The sequence below is a fragment of the Vulpes vulpes genome, chromosome 9, assembly GCF_048418805.1.
Source record: "Vulpes vulpes isolate BD-2025 chromosome 9, VulVul3, whole genome shotgun sequence".
NCBI lineage: Eukaryota > Metazoa > Chordata > Mammalia > Carnivora > Canidae > Vulpes > Vulpes vulpes.
Window position 1 is genome coordinate 109194738 of NC_132788.1, and position 16517 is coordinate 109211254.

General features: G+C 70.2%; 2 protein-coding genes across 3 annotated transcripts; one reads left to right on the forward strand and one right to left on the reverse strand.

The window, feature by feature from the left end:
• Positions 1-331: 331 nt before the first annotated feature.
• TMEM259 (transmembrane protein 259) lies at positions 332-8933 on the forward strand. 2 transcript variants are annotated; one of them, XM_072722054.1, is made up of 11 exons: positions 332-708; positions 4478-4756; positions 5265-5427; positions 6169-6279; positions 6509-6631; positions 6719-6819; positions 6908-6965; positions 7100-7183; positions 7313-7445; positions 7516-7615; positions 7722-8933. In XM_072722054.1, the coding sequence occupies exons 1-11, from the start codon at positions 481-483 to the stop codon at positions 8265-8267; spliced, it is 1926 nt and encodes a 641-aa protein (XP_072578155.1). In that variant the 5' UTR covers positions 332-480; the 3' UTR covers positions 8268-8933. The 2 variants fall into 2 exon arrangements, with proteins under 2 accessions (XP_072578155.1, XP_072578156.1); XM_072722055.1 differs by having other exon boundaries at positions 334-708; positions 5265-5364.
• A 24-nt stretch (positions 8934-8957) lies between these two features.
• Positions 8958-15630, reverse strand: GRIN3B (glutamate ionotropic receptor NMDA type subunit 3B). Its single transcript, XM_072722148.1, has 9 exons — positions 14983-15630; positions 13168-13760; positions 11838-12870; positions 10597-10742; positions 10244-10359; positions 10017-10168; positions 9625-9789; positions 9483-9541; positions 8958-9365 (listed from the first exon to the last, which is right to left on the reverse strand). The coding sequence occupies exons 1-9, from the start codon at positions 15628-15630 to the stop codon at positions 8978-8980; spliced, it is 3300 nt and encodes a 1099-aa protein (XP_072578249.1). The 3' UTR covers positions 8958-8977.
• Positions 15631-16517: the final 887 nt, after the last annotated feature.

The window sequence follows — 16517 nt, forward strand, 5'->3', positions numbered from 1 at the left end:
AACTGAAATGACTTTACAGTTAGGCCCACCCCGTGTATCCGCACTCGCCGCGATTTTCCCACGCCTCCATGTAAATGAGTATCTCCTGGTGTCGTGCTTGCTTCGGGTGTCTCTGGCCGGGCCCAAACCCTCAAATGTGGACTCATGCTGTCCCCCAAGAATGGCTTGGCAGCCGCGAAGGCTTCTGGGGGATGATATGCAAAACACCCGGACCGGACGCAGCCCCGCCCCTGGCCCGGAGAGAGGGCGGGGCCGCCGCGGGAGGGCCGCCGGCATCCCAGCGTTCCCCGCGGGCGCAGGGGAGCCGCTCTTGCCGGCGCGGCGACTCGCTGGCGTCAGCAGAGGCCGCGGAGGCGGAAGATGGCGGCGGCGGCGGCGACCGGGCGTCGGTGAGCAGCGCGGCCACGGCGAGGACGGTCGATGGCGGCCGGGAGGCGCCCTCGGGGACCCGCGGGCCGTTAGGGCGCGACGCTGGGCGGCATGTCGGAGCACGCGGCGCCCGGGGCCCCGGGGCCCGGGCCCAACGGCGGCGGCGGCGGCGGCCCGGTCCCCGCGCGCGGGCCTCGCACCCCCAACCTCAACCCCAACCCTCTCATCAACGTGCGCGACCGGCTCTTCCACGCGCTCTTCTTCAAGATGGCTGTCACCTACTCGCGGCTCTTCCCACCCGCCTTCCGCCGTCTCTTCGAGTTTTTCGTGCTGCTCAAGGTGACCGAGGACCCGACCCCTGACCCCTGACCCCTGACCGCTGACCCCAGCGGCCGGACCCCTCTCCCGGGTCTGCGACCTCTGACCCCGCCCCCGCCGAGGCAGCGGGACCTCCCGCTCCGGGCCCTTTAACCTTGCGATCGGAGGCCCCTGCCCCCGCGCTGTCCGCCCGCGCCCCGGCCTCCCCTCCGGCCGCGCGCCCCGGGCCCAGATCTTGGGTTTCCCCGAGCCCCGGGGCTTCCTCCCCTGCCAGGGCACGCCCCGTGCCCCCCTCGGTGCGCTGGAAGCCACTCCGGTTCCGCCTTCACCTGCGCCTAGTCCCGGGCTCCCACCCCCGCCCCCTCCGCTTAGACCCTCGCGAGCGTGACCTAGGGCAGGACGCCCGGCCAGGGCGCAGCCAGCTCTGCTGCCTTAGCAGGCGGCCTGTCCGAGCCTCGCGGCTCAGGGGGGCTGGCCCCGGCCTAGGTCCTGGGGAGGGGTCTCAGAGAAGGTTCTGGGTTCCTGAGCAGAATGGTGGTCCGCTTGGGCAGCCGGCCCTTCGTCTCCATCAGTGCTGCGGCACCAGGGCTGGGGGATGCTGAGATGCCCGGTGACCTTTGGGCTCCTTGTCTGCAGAGGGGGCTGAAGCTGGCATTCGGGGCACTGGGAGTCCTGGCCAGACCAGGTTGTCAGGAGCCGGTGGCACTTTGGGGTCTGGTGGACAGAGCGCAGTCACAGCCACCCCACAGCGCGGGCTGCCGGTCTATGGGAAGTCCCCTGGCCTGCGAGACTGCCTGATGCTGCGCGGAGCCCCCAGAGCATCCCCAGCCCCCGTGTGGGCGACGCCCCCCGGTGGAGGGGGCACTGCCTTCCGCAGAGGATCAGGAGCTCAGCCCCTGCCAGGAGCGGGTCCTGGTCGCCTCCGTTCTGCCCCGCCGCCTCCTGACTTGGGAGCAGATGGTGTGTTTGGGCCAACCCGGCGTACAGCCGTCCCTGGTGTCGTAGTCAGGTGTCCTGGCGGCTGTCGTGCCCGCACCAGGATCTGTGGGGTAAAGCCTGGAGGCCTCGTGTACCTCGTGCATCCGCCCGACCCCTGGTGCCGCTCCTGTCGCTCATCTGCACAGTGCAGGCTGGGACCCGCCGATTTGTGAGGTGACTGCAAGTTCCGGAGAGCTCCACGCCTTTGCTTCCTGCCTGCCCAGTTTCCGAGCTCAGTGCGGAGATCGAGGTTCCTTCGTGGACTTCCTCACGGCTGCCTCTTACTGTGCTGCCTGTTCAGCTAAGCTCGTGGCCAGGAGCCAGCCCAGCCCCCCAGGGCCCCCAGGGCCGTGAGAGGCAGTGGGTGGGGCCCGGATTCTGGCAGCCTTGGCTTCCGTCTCTCCTGGTTTTCCTGGCATCGAGGGCGGACCAGGACCTCCGAGCCATGGAGCAGCCGCACTAGGTGCACCAACCTGTGAGGTTGGACTCAGAACCGTGGACAGCTAGACCCTGCAGCTGCTGAGCGATGCCTGTAGGGTAAGGGGGGCTCTGACGTTCAGTGCCTTCGCCACTCCCCCCGCTCTGAAGAGTGGAGGTGACCCTTGGGGTCACTGTGATGTGTGTTAGGTATGTGAGGGCCCCAGGGTCCTTGCTGTGAATGGGAGTTCGTGAACACCTCCTCTGTTCCACAGCACAGAGGGCAGAGCAGGAGTGGCCAGGTGGGGCAGGGTCTGTGTGAGATCAGCAGCCTCAGGCCTCAGGAGACAGCAGAGAAGCATGTGCAAAGGCACTGGGGCTTGCAGGTCAGCAAGGCCAGTGGGGCTGGGGGCATGGGGTCACATGGGGCAGTAGAGATTGAGGGGCTGCAGGTACCCATGCAGGGCTGGCTGCTGCCTGGCCTGGACAGGTATGGGTGTCGTAGGTTTCTGGAGGCACCAAAGCTGCGTCTGCCCCCCTGTTCCTAATGGAGAAACTGAGGGAAGACCAAGGAAGGCCTTGTCAGGTAGGGTGGGCGCTCCTGGCCCTGTCTCTAGGGACCTCTCTGCTTAGTCGAGGGCAGTAGACTTGGGGCTTTCAGGCAGGAGAAAGAAGCTGGTGTGGAGACCCCCTCGCGGAGCTGCTGGAGAGGGCACCAAGGTGACACTGCGGCCCTGGAGGCCCCTCGGGGATCACACACATTGGCGCCACCAGCCCCCCTCAGTTCTGTGAGCTTCCTCGGTAGGATAGGTCGCTCACACTGTACTCGGTCGTTTGGAGGTGTGTCCTGTGCTGTCCTCTCCTCCCTCTGGGACCCAGCTTCTGTCTAGGGTGTTCTTTGGGTTTAATTCCCGGCTCCACCTGTCCTGACCATGCAGCCTCTGCCTTGGTTTCCCCGTCTGCACACCGGGGTGGAGGCAGACACGTGTGTGACCCTGGGGGGAGTGCCTGGACATCCCCTGGCACCAGGCCACACTGCACGTCAGGCCTCTCTCAGATCTGTGGACATCTGGGCCTGGAAAGTGCAGCCTAGTTCGGGGCACATCTGTGGCGCCTCCTGAGGCTGCCTTGGGTCCCGTTCCTCCCGTCTCCAGCTTGGCAAGCTGCAAACACGATGTTGGGGAGAGGGGCTGGGGCCCGGTGGGAGGCTCTGCAGGCATGTGGGGCCCCAGCTGGCCTTCCACGCTGCCACCCAGGCATGGGCTCCAGCACCCTCGTCACTGCAGCACCTGCCACGACCTGAGCACCTGGGGCTCCAGGGTGGCTTGGGCTCTGCTCAGGGGTCTGTAGCACCCACATCACCGTCCCGCAGGGGCGCATCTGGAGAGGAGGCTTTGGAGTCAGCGGGTGGGCCCTGGCTTCAGGTGGAGCTGGGCCCGGATCGCAGCAGCCTGCTCAGACACGGAGCTTCTCCGTCCCCTGGCCCCGCATCCCCCGGGCTGGGATGAGAGTGTGCAGTGTCTGCCCTGCGCAGGGCCCGTGGTCCACGATGGCACGGCAGCACGTACGGGGCTTGTGGCAGAGCACAGAAGGGACAGGGCCGTGGTGTCCCTGCTGCTGGCCGTGCGGCCGCGAGTAGCCGGTGTGTAGGAGGCTGCACTGGCCTGAGGAGACGCAGCCCCTGGGGTCTCCAGCTCCTTGTACCCACTTCTCCCAGAACCGTGATGTGATGGGCGTCACGTCGGGCCAGCTGGGCCCTTTTCCCAAGGGCTGGGGTGGTGGCGGGTACACAGGTGTGATGCCTGGATGCGGCATCCTGTCTGGGGGAGTGACCCTTGGCCAAGGCCTCGGAGAAGGGCAACCCTCAGACCGTGATGGGGGCTCAGGGGGAGGGATGGCCCTTTTGATGCACCTACAGGGTGGCAAAGGTGCTGTTGGTGGGGTGGGGCGTCGCAGGGCAGCTGCTCACCCCCCCCCTTCCACGCTGCTGACAGCAGGCAAGTCTCGGGGGGGTAGGGGGAGCAGCTCCCCTGGCCCCACCCACCCTTGCCAGGAGCCCCCCGCCCCCATGTCCCCGGGGGCAGGGTCACTCTGGGTGAGAGCTGCACGGTCCCTATTTTACAGATGGGGACACTGCCTCCCAGAGACGCAGCAGGTTGCCCTGCCAGCGCAGGAGGGGTCGGGCCAGGCAGGCTGTGTGTGGCTGGGAGGTCAGGGCAGCGCGTGAGGCTGCTGGGCAGGCCCGAGCCCGTCTGACCGGACCCCACGCGGGGGAGAGGCCGCCCCACTGGCTCCGGGCCCTCCCGGGGCCTCCCCGGGAGCGGGCTCGGCACAGCGCCTCCTGAGCAGGGCCTGGGGTGCCTGGGCCTCCGCGCTGACCGGCTCTCGCCCGCAGGCGCTGTTCGTGCTCTTCGTCCTGGCCTACATCCACATCGTCTTCTCACGCTCGCCCATCAACTGCCTGGAGCACGTGCGGGACAAGTGGCCCCGGGAGGGCATCCTGCGTGTGGAGGTCCAGCACAACTCGAGCCGCGCGCCCGTTTTCCTGCAGTTCTGTGACGGCGGCCGTCGCGGCAGCTTCCCCGGCCTGGCCGTGGAGCCGGGCAGCCCCGAGCCGGAGGAGGAGGAAGAGGAGGAGCTGGCCGTGGACATGTTCGGGAACACCTCCATCAAGGTGAGCGGCACCCGGCCAGGCCCCTGGCTCGACCGGGCCTGCTGGTCTTGGGGCGGGGACTGTGGCGGGCAGGGTCAGGGCCTTGGGCCGTTTCCCAGCCCTTCCTGGAAAGGGATTGGCCCCTTTATGGGGACGCTTGCTAGGAGCTTGAAGCCGGTCTTGCCTGTCCTAGACAGGTGGCCACCTGTGGGGTGGTGAACGCCCTGTCACCAGAGACGTGCAGGTGGCCGCCAGCACGGGCAGGGGTCAGGCGGATGTGTGGCGCCCACGGTCTGCAGGGAAGGACTTGCTCAAGCAGCGAGAGGCTGAGGGTCCCGTGGTTGGTGCAGACCCTTCCCTAGAGATGGCCACTTAGGAGCGTGGCGTTAGGGTGGAGCATTTGGGTGTAAGGAGTGGGGTGTAAGGAGCTGGGTGGAGGCTGTCCCCGTGGAGGCTGGAGGTCACAGCTGCGGGGGGTGGAGTGCGGGGCCCTGCAGTCAGCTGACCCCTTCCTCTCTGTACTCCGCAGTTCGAGCTGGACATTGAGCCCAAGGTGTTGAAGCCACCGGGCGGTGCCGAGGCCCCGAATGACAGCCAGGAGCTCCCCTTCCCAGAGACGCCTACAAGAGGTACACACCGCAGGCACCCGGCCCGCACATTCAGGGGAGCGGGTGACCCTCCGTCTGGAGGTTGTGAGTTCGAGTCTTGTTCTTTGTTTCTACTTTTTAAAGGTTTTATTTGTGTACGTGTGTGTCTGTACAGTGTACATATTCCAGGGAGTGAGCAGAGCGTGTGCACAAGTGGGGGGCAGGGCAGAGGGAGAGAGAGAGACTCCCTGCTGAGCACAGAGCTGGACAGGAATGCAGGGCTCCATCCCAGCACCCCGAGATCATGATTTGAGTTGAGGTCAGACACCCAGTGAGCCACCCAGGCACCCCTGGACAGAGAGATTTCTTAAAAATCTTAAAAAACAAAAACAAACAAAAATCTTAAAAAGCAAAAAAAGTGCACGTTTCCCGGGCTGAACAGGTGTGTGCAGCGGGTCACATCGGGGTCACCACCTGGGGCCGCACCCCGGTGCAGAGGGCCCAAGGGTCTGAGTGGCCATCGGTGCTGACCTGGGAGAATGGCCACTCTGCCTCAGTTTCACCATCCATCAGCACATGGGGCCGTGACAGATGCCCTGGAGCCCCCAGTAACTGGTTTCCTTCTCTGGGAGCCTCATCTGTGAGAGGCGGGCAGGGGTCACGGGGGCTCTGAAAGTCCCGTGTGGTTTGTGTGATGCAGGTGCTCCACCAGCCTCCCCAAGCCCTGAGCCATGGGTGGGCCCTGCCTCTCCCCTCACTCCCCGGAGCCACCAGGAGTGCTCACCCAGCCCCTGAGGGAACAGGGCTAGGCCAGGGCTCCGAGGCTCACTGGGCTTGTCCCCACAGTATGGCCCCAGGACGAGTATGTGGTGGAGTACTCCCTGGAGTATGGCTTCCTACGGCTGTCACAGGCCACGCGGCAGCGGCTCAGCATCCCCGTCATGGTGGTCACCCTGGGTGAGTGTCCCCCAGAGCGAGGCCGTGGGGCTCTCCGGGGTCTCAGGGTCTCCTGATAGGCTGCCTGGGGGTAGCCCGGAAGCACTGGGGTCCCAGGTCTGGGGGCTGTGTCTGCTCTCCCAGCTGCAGAAGCTTCCTCTCTCCTCGGCATCCTGGGGTGAGAGGGTCACAGTGCTGCTTGGGTGGGGGCCCTGGCCACACACCCACTCTGTCATTTGCCTGCCCACAGACCCCTCCCGGGACCAGTGCTTCGGGGACCGCTTCAGCCGCCTGCTGCTGGCCGAGTTCCTGGGCTACGATGACATTCTCATGTCCAGCGTCAAGGGCCTGGCGGAGAACGAGGAGAACAAGGGTTCGGCGGGCCCCAGCACCAGGTGGGGGCTGGGCGCAGGGCAGCGGCTGGGCAGGCGCTCATGGCCTCCCCCCTACCTCCGAGCAGGCTTCCTGCGCAACGTGGTGTCCGGTGAGCACTACCGTTTCGTGAGCATGTGGATGGCGCGCACGTCCTACCTGGCCGCCTTTGTCATCATGGTCATCTTCGTGAGTGCTGCGGGGACAGGCGGGCGGGGGCGGGTGCGCGGGGTTTGGAGGCCCCTCCCTGAGGCAATCCTGCGGCCCTCGCTTGCAGACCCTCAGCGTTTCCATGCTGCTCAGATACTCCCATCACCAGATTTTTGTCTTCATTGGTGAGTGTCCCTGCTGGCCGGTCAGCCGGGTGGGAGGGGTGGGCTCAGCCCCAGGCCCCGGAGGCCCCCTGCCCACCCCACCCAGCCGCCGGGCACCTCACCCGGTCTGCCCGCCCGCCGCTCTCTGCCCGCAGTGGACCTGCTGCAGATGCTGGAGATGAATATGGCCATCGCCTTCCCCGCGGCGCCCCTGCTCACTGTCATCCTGGCCCTTGTAGGTGAGGACGCCCCCCCCCCCCCCCCCCGCCCCCGGCGGACCCGCCCCCCGGGGGACCTGCCCGCCCCAGCCCCGCCCCCCGGCGGCCCCGCCCCCGGCGGCCCCGCCCACCGGCCCCGCCTCCCCGCAGGGATGGAGGCCATCATGTCGGAGTTCTTCAACGACACGACCACGGCCTTCTACATCATCCTCATCGTCTGGCTGGCCGACCAGTACGATGCCATTTGCTGCCACACGAACACCAGCAAGAGGCACTGGCTGCGGTGAGCACCAGGGTCCGTGGGGGTCTGGGTGGGGGGGGCTTTGGGTGGCGCCTCACTGTCCTCCCTGCAGGTTCTTCTACTTGTACCATTTCGCCTTCTACGCCTACCACTACCGCTTCAACGGGCAGTACAGCAGCCTGGCCCTGGTCACCTCCTGGCTCTTCATCCAGGTAAGGGGACCGTGCACCTGGGCCCCGGCCTGTTGAGGGTTCTGTGGAAGTGGGGTTCTGGCTCTGGGTGCTGGCCTGACTCAGAGCCCACCCCCACCCCCTCTAGCATTCCATGATCTACTTCTTCCACCACTACGAGCTGCCTGCCATTCTGCAGCAGATCCGAATCCAGGAGATGCTGCTACAGACCCCGCCACTGGGCCCTGGGGCCCCCACGGCGCTTCCGGATGACCTGAACAACAATGGGGGTGCCCCAGCCGCCATCCCTGACCCTGCTGGCCAGCCCCCTGCCCTGGGCCCTGGCTTGTCGGGCACTGGTGGGGGCCCCGGGCCTGTGGCTGAGGCACCCAGCTCTCTGGTGGCTGCGGCGGCTTCAGTGGCGGCGGCAGCCAGCGGTGACCTGGGCTGGATGGCAGAGACGGCCGCCATGATCACAGACGCCTCCTTCCTGTCTGGCCTCAGTGCCTCCCTCCTGGAGCGGCGGCCCGCTGGTCCGCTGAGCCCTGGTGGGGGGTTGCCCCGAGCCCCCCAGGACAGTGCCCCCTCCAGCAACTCCCTGGCGCATGACACAGCGCTCCCAGCTGCCGGGGTGAGTGGGCCCAGTCCTGCACCCACAACCCCAGTGGACCCACCCCCAGAGGTCGGTTCCTGAGCCTTGGGCAGCTGACCACCCCATCCCTGGCCATGCAGGCCCACTGGGTGTGACCCGGCTGGAGCCCTCGGGTGTCGGGGAGGCTGTCTCGGTGGTTCTAGGGACTGGCCAGCGCCTTGGGTGGTGTCGGGGTCCATCAGGTTGGCCCAGAGGAGGGTTCCTCTTCCCTTATGTGGGGCCTGCCGGAGGCCTGTCCCTGCTGTTAGTGGTGGGCCCCCTCAGCCAGCGAATCAAATCGAGGCAGGCCAAAGAGAGGGGGGGTGGGGACTCCATGGAAGGTTCTGGAGAGGGCTGGTGAACCTGTGGAGTGAGCTGCCCCTTGGCAGCAGAGCCGGATAAGTTTCTACTAAGGTGAACGCCGGTGGGGGCCACCCTCGCTGTCCCGGCCCGCTCGGCTGGTGCTCCATCATGCTCAGTGCCTTTTCCACGGCCCCTGACCCCCGGTGTGTGTACCAGGGCTGGGGTCCCGGGAGGGCAAAGTCCACGCCTTGGGCTCGGGGATGCGGTGGCCGGGCGTGGGGGTCCAGCCCTGCTGGGGTGGGAGTGGGACAGGGCTGGTGGCCAAACTAAATCACTCGGTGAGGAACGCAGAAGAGCGCTCATTCCATTCTATTTAATTGCAGTGTACAAAATTGTGTTTGTAAATAGAATAAACTGTTGACAGCGGCGGGGCAGTGTCCTGCGCCGGGCAGGGAGGGGCCCGGGCTGGGTCACCGCGCCTCTTCCGGTGCCTCGGAGCCGGCGTGCAGCGGGGGCGGGTCGCGGGGGTCGCCGGGGCCGTCCCCCAGCTGGGCCAGCAGCTGTCCCCGCCGCACCAGGGCCTGGCGGAGGCGCTCCCGCGCGTCCTCGATGCGCTGCCGCAGCTCCTCCAGCTCGCCGGGCCGCGGAGGGCCCGAGGGCGGCGCAGCCGGCAGGCGGCCGTTGGAGCAGAGCCACACGGGGCGGTCCGGCGGCCCAGCCTGCGCGTCCGGCGCCGCCGTGGCCACCGTGGGCTCCAGTCGGAACCGCACGCGCCGCTCCTTCGCCGTGGCCCGGCGCGCCCGCGTCCAGCTCCCCGGGCCCGCAGGCGCCGCCGGGGTGTCCTGCCGCTCCTCCGCCCTGCGGATGTCGGGGGACGGGGCTGGTCGTTCTCCGGGGTCGGGGCCCCCCGTGGGGAGGGCAGCATGGGGGCTGCCGGCAGAGCTGTGGGGGTGGGGAGGGCCCCAGGGCCTTTACCTCGGCTCCGGCTCCTCCTGGCCTTCCGGCGGCTCCGTGTTCAGGGCGCGGTGGATTCTCTACACGCGCAGACAGAGGCCGTGGGGTCACGGTCGCCGCCCCCCCCCCCCCCCCCCCCCCGCCTGCGCGCTCGGCCCCTCACCTGGCTCGTGTGCAGCCAGTACTGCAGCTTGTTGCCCCTCCGGATGCGCGGGAGCACCAGGCGGTAGAACACGTGCTCGCCCAGAGAGCTGAGCACGGCGCTGCCCAGCCCCAGGCACAGCAGCACGAAGAGTCCGGAGAAGTGGTAGATGCCCACCTGCAGCGTCTGCGGGCACACGGGGGCACCAGCCCTTCGCGGGGAGCCCCGGCTGGGGGTCTGCGGCCGCCGAGTGATTGGGAGCCGGGAGTCCCCCAGACAACGCGGGAACTGGGCTTCGGTGGGCGAATAGGAGTGCGCTGGCTCGGCTCCGCGCAGAGCGCCTCAGCCCACGCCCGCGCAGGCTCGGGGGCCCCAGGCCCGCCCCGCCCCGGCCCTCGCCCCGGCCCCCCCACCTCTGTCACGGCAAGGACGCGCTTCCCACAAGGCACCATCTTGTACCACTTGTCGTGCAGCAAGTCGATGAAACCGGAGGACTTGTAGCGGCTGATGAACTCGGACAGGTTGGAGGTGAGAGGCGAGTTTTGAGGGAGTCCGATGCCGTAGCCTGGGGGCCAGGAGTCGGGTCAGGACCCTGCGCCAGAGGAGCCTCCCCAGGGCCCCGGGTCCCAAGGACCCTCACCCTCCATGGCGAAAGGCTTGCCCACGGTCAGCAGTTTGCAGTCCGCGTCGATGGAGACTTCGTAGTCGAGGAGCGACTTGTCCATGATGAAGGCGTTGAGCTTGGGGGGGTCGCTCCTGCGGGGGATCGGGCCGTGGGATGAGCGGCCGCGCCCCGCAGACCCCGGCTCCAGGCGTCCCCCGAGGACCCCGCCCCCGGTCCTGGCCGGCCCCGGCCGGCCCCGCCCCCCAGGTCCCGCCCCGAAGCTCACGCCTTGTGCAAATGCTCCGCCCCGGCGCCCCGCCCGCTCAGACCCCGCCCCCAGCGTCCCTCCGCAGGCCCCGCCCAATCAGGCCCCGCCCCACCGGGCTCACGTGAGCATGGCGACGCCGCGGGGCGTGGTGGGCGCGCTGTGGCGCCGCATGTGCGCGTGCAGGTCGGGGAAGCTCTTCTTGATGTAGGCCTCGGCGCTGCTCTCCCACACGGTGCCCACGCGGAAGCCCTGGGACGGGTGGTGCAGCTGCGGGGGCGGCTGGTCAGCGGGCGCGCTCGGCCTGGCCCCGGCCCCCGGCCCCCGGCCCCCCGGCCCCGCCCCTGCCTCCCGCGTCCTCGCCCCGGCCGCCGCGCCCGCGCCCTCGGGACTCCAGGCCCCAAGCGGACGGAGCCTCAAGCAGGACCGTCTAGGACCTTCCGAGGCGGGGACCCCTGGACGCGAGCCGTCGTCGGGCTCAGCACTTGGAGCTCGTTAACCAGCTCGGGTGGCCACGTGGGGGTGGCGAGCGCCCGAGCCCGCGCTGGCTGTGGCCTGGGTGACGCGCCCTGGGGTCGCTCCCGCACGGAGCTCGCAGCCGCGCTGCTGCGGAGACGCGAGCGGGGAGGACCGCTCCCTGCGGGGTCTGGTCAGGACCCACGTTCAAACACGCGGGGGGGCCGGGGCTGGGAAAGGGGACCCCGGTGGCGGGAGGGCGTCCGGGGCGCCCAGGCGACATGCCCGGCAATCCCGCGGCTGGGGCGGGGATTTGGAGCGGGACAGGGGGTTCCTTCACGGCTCTCCTTGCTCCCTGCTCAGGAATACTGAAAGTGTTTCATTAAATAAGAGAAACGGGAAGCCTGGGGGCCATCTCTGCTGTGCCCACAGCCCTCGGGGGCTCCGGGTGGGCCGGCGGGGACGTTCTGTCTCTGTGTAGACACCCTGCGGGTGTGCCTGCGTGTCCCCTCCTCCCCCTCCCCTCCTCCACGCTGCCTGTGCCCCGGGCCCTTGCACCTGCTGTGCCTTCTCTGCCAGCATCCCTCATAGAGGTCCTTCGAATGTCACCCCCCCAGGAATTCCCACTTGAGAAGCCGGCCCCCCCGGGCTCCCTGTTATTATCTCCCTGGCACCCCGTAGCCATCTCACACCCCACCTGGTCGGCTTCTCTAGATCCCTGACATCTCCCCCTGCGGTTTGGGGATCGGCACCCGTTTGGCCCCAGCTGGGCCCCTGGCACCTGGCACACGCGCTCCAGGCGCTCAGTGTTTCCGGGAGCAGGAGGCCGCATGCGGCAGCGTCTTGGGATGGGAGCTGGGGCGGTGGGTGACCCCCCGGCTAGAAGCCCCGGGCCCCGCAGCTGCCCACCTTGGGGTCATGGATTCCCGACAGTTCCAGGAAAGTCTTGTCCCCGACCATGACGGCGGCCAGGTTGGCCGTGTAGCTGGACAGCACCAGCAGGCAGAAGATGGCCCAGAGGTTCATGAGGAGGCGCCCCGTGGGGCACTTGGGCGTCTTGCTGGACACTGTGCGCCCGAAGAGGATGGCGTAGCAGAGGTTGAGGGCTGAAGAGTAAGAGAACACGGTGGCGCGGTTCCGGCCGCGGGGCGTGAGGCCGTAGGGGCTGCGCCACTCGTACAGCGTGAGGAACAGCGCCGTGAGGTGCAGCGCCGCGAAGACGCCCAGCCACATGGACCAGTGCAGCGGCCACGTGAAGGCGCCAATGGGCGACGCCGTGTCCCGGGCCCGCACCATGATGCCCAGGCTGGTGGAGAAGAAGGGGCTGCTGAAGTCCAGCACCTGGGAGCGGGCCGAGTTGATGCTGAAGCTGGTGACCGCCATGTGGGCCCTGCCGGCCAGCAGGTCGCCCACCAGGCCCGTCCAGCGGCCGTCGCGCAGGGCCCCGTACTTGCCGTCGCCCACGATGTACAGCTCGAAGTCGAACGGCGTGTCCTCCGCCAGGCGCTCCAGCAGGTCGATGCAGTAGCCGTAGCAGCACTTGCGCAGCGCGCGGGGCGCGGAGCCGTTGGCCAGCGCGGCGAACAGCGCGTCCAGGGCGGCCGAGTCGTTGGTGCCCGGGGCCAGGCACAGCTGCCCGGCGGGGCACTGCCCATCCTCATCCGGCTCCCGCGCGAACACGAACGGATGCTCCACCAGCGTCACCACGCGCAGCTTGGGCCGGGCCCGGGCCCCCAGGGAGGGCGGGGGCTGTGCGGCCGCGCCCCCCGGCTCCGGCTCCAGGCGTCCGGCCCGCCAGCTGCCCACCGTGGCCCAGGCGGGGGCACCCAGCGGGTCCCGGCGCAGGCTCCACACGCGGAAGCGCCGGGACACGTGCACCTGCGAGGAGCCGCTCACCCACACCGGCCCCGTGCGGCCCTCAAAGGACGTGTTGGCCAGGAACCTGGGGGGCAGGGGGCAAAGGTCAGGGGGTGGGGAGGAGCGCTGGGCAAGCCCTCGCCACCCTCGGCCCCGCCAGCCGGGTGCGTTCGCCCTCCAGGGCTCAGCCGGGCCGCTCCCGCCAGCCTCCCCGTCCCCTTGCCCTGCCCGTCGTGTTGCTCCCGAAGCCCCATCCCCCGAGTCCCCGGCTCCGGCTCTGCTTCCACCTCAGGGACACGACCCGCTCTCCGGTATACAGCAAGTGCCCAGTAACGGTGCCCGTCTGGACTCGGAGGCAGGCGTGAGTCCACGGGACGCTCACCGGGCCAGGAGGCGGCCTGGGGACTCGGGCCCAGCCGGCTGCGGGCCGTGGCAGTTGCCCGACGTGGACAGGAGGCTGCGCTCCGGCTCCGCACGGGCTGCGCTGCTCAGGGCTCGCGCCACCAGCTCCATGGCGTCGTGGACGGCGGCCTCCAGTGGGGGGCGCGCCACCTCGCCCAGTGCCAGCAGCCCTGGGGGCAGCCCCTCGGTGGGCAGCGCCTCGGCGCTCAGCGGGGTGCCCAGCAGCCAGCGGGGCCCGGGGGGCGCGGCCTGCAGCACCCGCCGGGCGCGGGCCAGGGGGCAGCCCAGGAGCACGGCCGTGGGGGCCGGGGCCGCGCCGCCGGGTGGGGCCCCCAGGGGGGCCAGGCGAGCCTGCAGCCCCACGTCGCCCGCGTCTGGCCGACTCAAGTCCAGCACCAGCTCCGGGGCCCGGCCGGCGCGGGCTGTCCAGAGCGCCACCAGGCCGCCGGGGTCCCGCACGCGGCACAGCGCCAGGCTGACGGCGTCCGAGGCGTGCGCGTGCAGCACGGCCACCAGCACGTCCAGCAGCGTCTCCAGGGGGCTGGCCCAGTCCAGCTGCAGGTGGAACGGGTTCTGGCAACGGGGTGGGCACAGTTAGGGCAGGCGACCCGTGGCCCGCCGCACCCTTCCCACCGCCATCAGCAGGTGCTCCGTGAGGAGATGTCACCTCCAAAACTGGGCAGCGCGCCGGCCTCCGGCCCTCCCTGCCCTACACCCCCTTTGTCTCCCCGCTGCCACCGGCACCGAGCCCAGCTCCTTGGCCTGACCTTCAGGGCTGACCCTCCTGGCTCTGGCCGCCCGGGTAGCGTCCCACTTTTGCATTCCCCAGCTACAATCCCTTTCCCCTGTGTGCCCGCCAACTCCTACACATCCTGCAAAACCCAGCCCCGTTGCTCCTCCTCTCTTCAGACTTCCCTGGCAACCCTGGGCCTTGCGGGGCCTTTCTGAACCCAGAAAATTCTCTTGGATTTGCTTCTAGCCTGGGGAGGCCGAGATGGCTTAGCGGACATCTCAGGTGGGCGGGGTGCGCAGGAGTCAGCCCCCGAGTCTGACCGGCCCCACCGCAGGCGCTTAGTTCCCGGGGGCGGCAGCAGAGGGCGCCACAGGCCCGGCTTTGGGCCCGCGTCCTCCCGGCCGGGTCGCGGGCAGGGGAGGGGCGTGGAGACCCCAGGCCTGTCCGGGTCGGCGTCTCTGCCCAGCGGGCTGGGGAGCCCGGCTGTGGGCTCCAAGGTGGATTTGGAGGGCGGGGGGCCCCGCGGTCCCCGCATCCCTACCTCCAGGCCCCTCACTGTCCTGGGCAGGGGGTCCTTCGGGGGGCACCACGGGGCACCCAGAGCCCTGTCACCCTGTCGCCTCCTTGTCCCATATTCTACGTATTCGGGCCCAAATCCAGGCCCAGGGGTGCAACCAAGAAGCGAATAAGCCTCAGAGACGTGGCGGGTGCGGGACGGAGGGGCCTGACCCTCCGGGGAAGGGAAGGGAAGGGAAGGGAAGACCCTCCCCCGCAGACCCCGCCCCGCCCCCTCGCACCCCCACGTGGCGCAGGGACACCTGCTTCCCTTCCCCGCCCCGGCCCTGCCCGGGGAACTCGAGCGCCCCAGCGCGGGAAGGGGACCCCGCTGGGCGCGGGATGGCCCCGGCGAAGGCGCAGGGGCAGGGCGGCCAGACTGCGTCGCCAGCGCCCAGGACGGGGTCGGCGCGGCCGGGTCCGAGGCCTCCTGGGCGTCCCGGGAAGCCCGCGGCCCCCGCCCCGCGGCGCCCCGGGGCCCCCTCGCCCGCCGCGCGCCCCGCGTACCGGGTCCCCGAGGGGCGCGCGCGCCTCCCGCCGCAGCACGCTGAGCACCGGGGTCCCCGCGGCGGCCGCCAGGAAGTGCAGCTGCAGCAGCTCGGGCCGCGCCTCGGGGAAGGCCAGCAGGGCCGCCACGCCCGGGGCCGCCAGCGCCCGGCACAGCCCGCGGGCCAGCGACGCGGGGTCGCGCGCGGGGGGCGCGGCGGCCACCAGCTCCAGGCTCAGGTTGCGCGGCGGCCGCGGCGCCAGGGCGGCCCGGGACAGGGCGGCGCGCACGCGGGCGCGGGCGGCGGGCGCGCGGGGCAGGAGGGCGCCCAGGCGCACGGAGCCCCCCGGGGCGCCGCACGGCTGCGGGTGGCCCCCCGCGGGCCCGGGCCGCGGCCCCAGCGCCAGCCACAGCCACAGCCACGGCCACGGCCGCCGCGCCAACTCCATCCCAAAGTGGCCGGCGGCGCGGAGGAGGCGTCCCCGCCGGCGCGCCGCTCGCTGTCCCAGCCCGGGTGTCGGCGGCCCCCAGAGGACCACGGCCCGGGGCGGGGGCGGGGGCGGGGGCGGGGAGTGGGTGGGGCCTCGGCCCGCCCCGCCCCGCGCACCCGAGCGCCCAGACCGAGCACCCGCAAGGGATGAGGGGGCAGGAGCAGCCCCCACGCCCATCCCTGCCCCTCCCAGCCCGTGAACGTCGCCCGCTGCCGCCGGGGAAACTGAGGCCCGGGAAGCTCAGTCGGCCCCCGTGGTCACCCCACCTAGGGTCTCCCTGGGGAGACCGAGGCAGACCACGCCTGATGGGAACGTGTGGCCAGCTCTGCCTTCCCGCTGCAGGCGGGGATCCTGGGGCAGAGAACTCCTCCTCACCCTGCGGGACCCAGCGCCCCATGCCCCTGCGCAGGAAAGCTCGCCCGCTTGTCCCCCTCCCCAGGCAGCGCCCCGGCCTCCAAGTCTTGCCGGCTCCTTTGCTCTCTCAGCGGCCGCGTCCCCGCGCACCGGGGGAGGGCCAGGGCGGGGGGCGTCCCCGTCGTCGCCGCCCGCACACAGTAGGCGCTCCGGAGCGGCTCGCTGCGGGCTCGGACAAGGACGCCCTCCGCCTGCCCTGCCGCCCGCCACTCCCCACCCTGGCCCGGCCCAGCCGCGGTGCTTCCTGCCGCCCGGGGATGCAGCGGGCGCTCAACACACGCCGCAGCCCCGCGCGGACCCCGCTCCCCCCGGCCGCCCGGGGTGCCCCTGGCACGGAGCACTCGGCGCCCGGTGGACGTGCGCCCGGTCATCGTCCCCTGGAGCCAGCGCCAGAGAGGCCGGGGACAGTCGGGATCAGCGTGTGCGGGAGTCAGGACAGCTGCCGCCGGGGCGGCTGCCAAGGCCACAGCGTGCAGCCACCTGGCTGGGCGTCCGGGGGGGCGGGGGTGTCCCAGCGGGCTGGCCCTCCCTGCCGGGGCCACTGTCCTCATCCTGGCAGGGGCACCCCGGGGCGCATCCCGCCTGGCAGGGAGGTCCCTCAGAATTGGACCCGCACAGCTCAGGGACACTCGGGGACATCACCGCGTGGG

Bases quoted from the DNA above. Each gene is read 5' to 3' on its own strand.
- TMEM259 (XM_072722054.1), top strand. From the start codon at position 481: ATGTCGGAGCACGCGGCGCCCGGGGCCCCGGGGCCCGGGCCCAACGGC. The intron at 4,757-5,264 runs GTGAGCGGCACC...TGTACTCCGCAG, and splicing joins TCGGGAACACCTCCATCAAG to TTCGAGCTGGACATTGAGCC. The intron at 7,184-7,312 runs GTGAGGACGCCC...GCCTCCCCGCAG, and splicing joins TGTCATCCTGGCCCTTGTAG to GGATGGAGGCCATCATGTCG.
- GRIN3B (XM_072722148.1), bottom strand. From the start codon at position 15,630: ATGGGCGTGGGGGCTGCTCCTGCCCCCTCATCCCTTGCGGGTGCTCGG. The intron at 12,871-13,167 runs GTGAGCGTCCCG...CCTGCCCCCCAG, and splicing joins CCAGGCCGCCTCCTGGCCCG to GTTCCTGGCCAACACGTCCT. The intron at 9,790-10,016 runs GTGGGGGGGCCG...GTGTGCCCGCAG, and splicing joins GCGTCCTTGCCGTGACAGAG to ACGCTGCAGGTGGGCATCTA.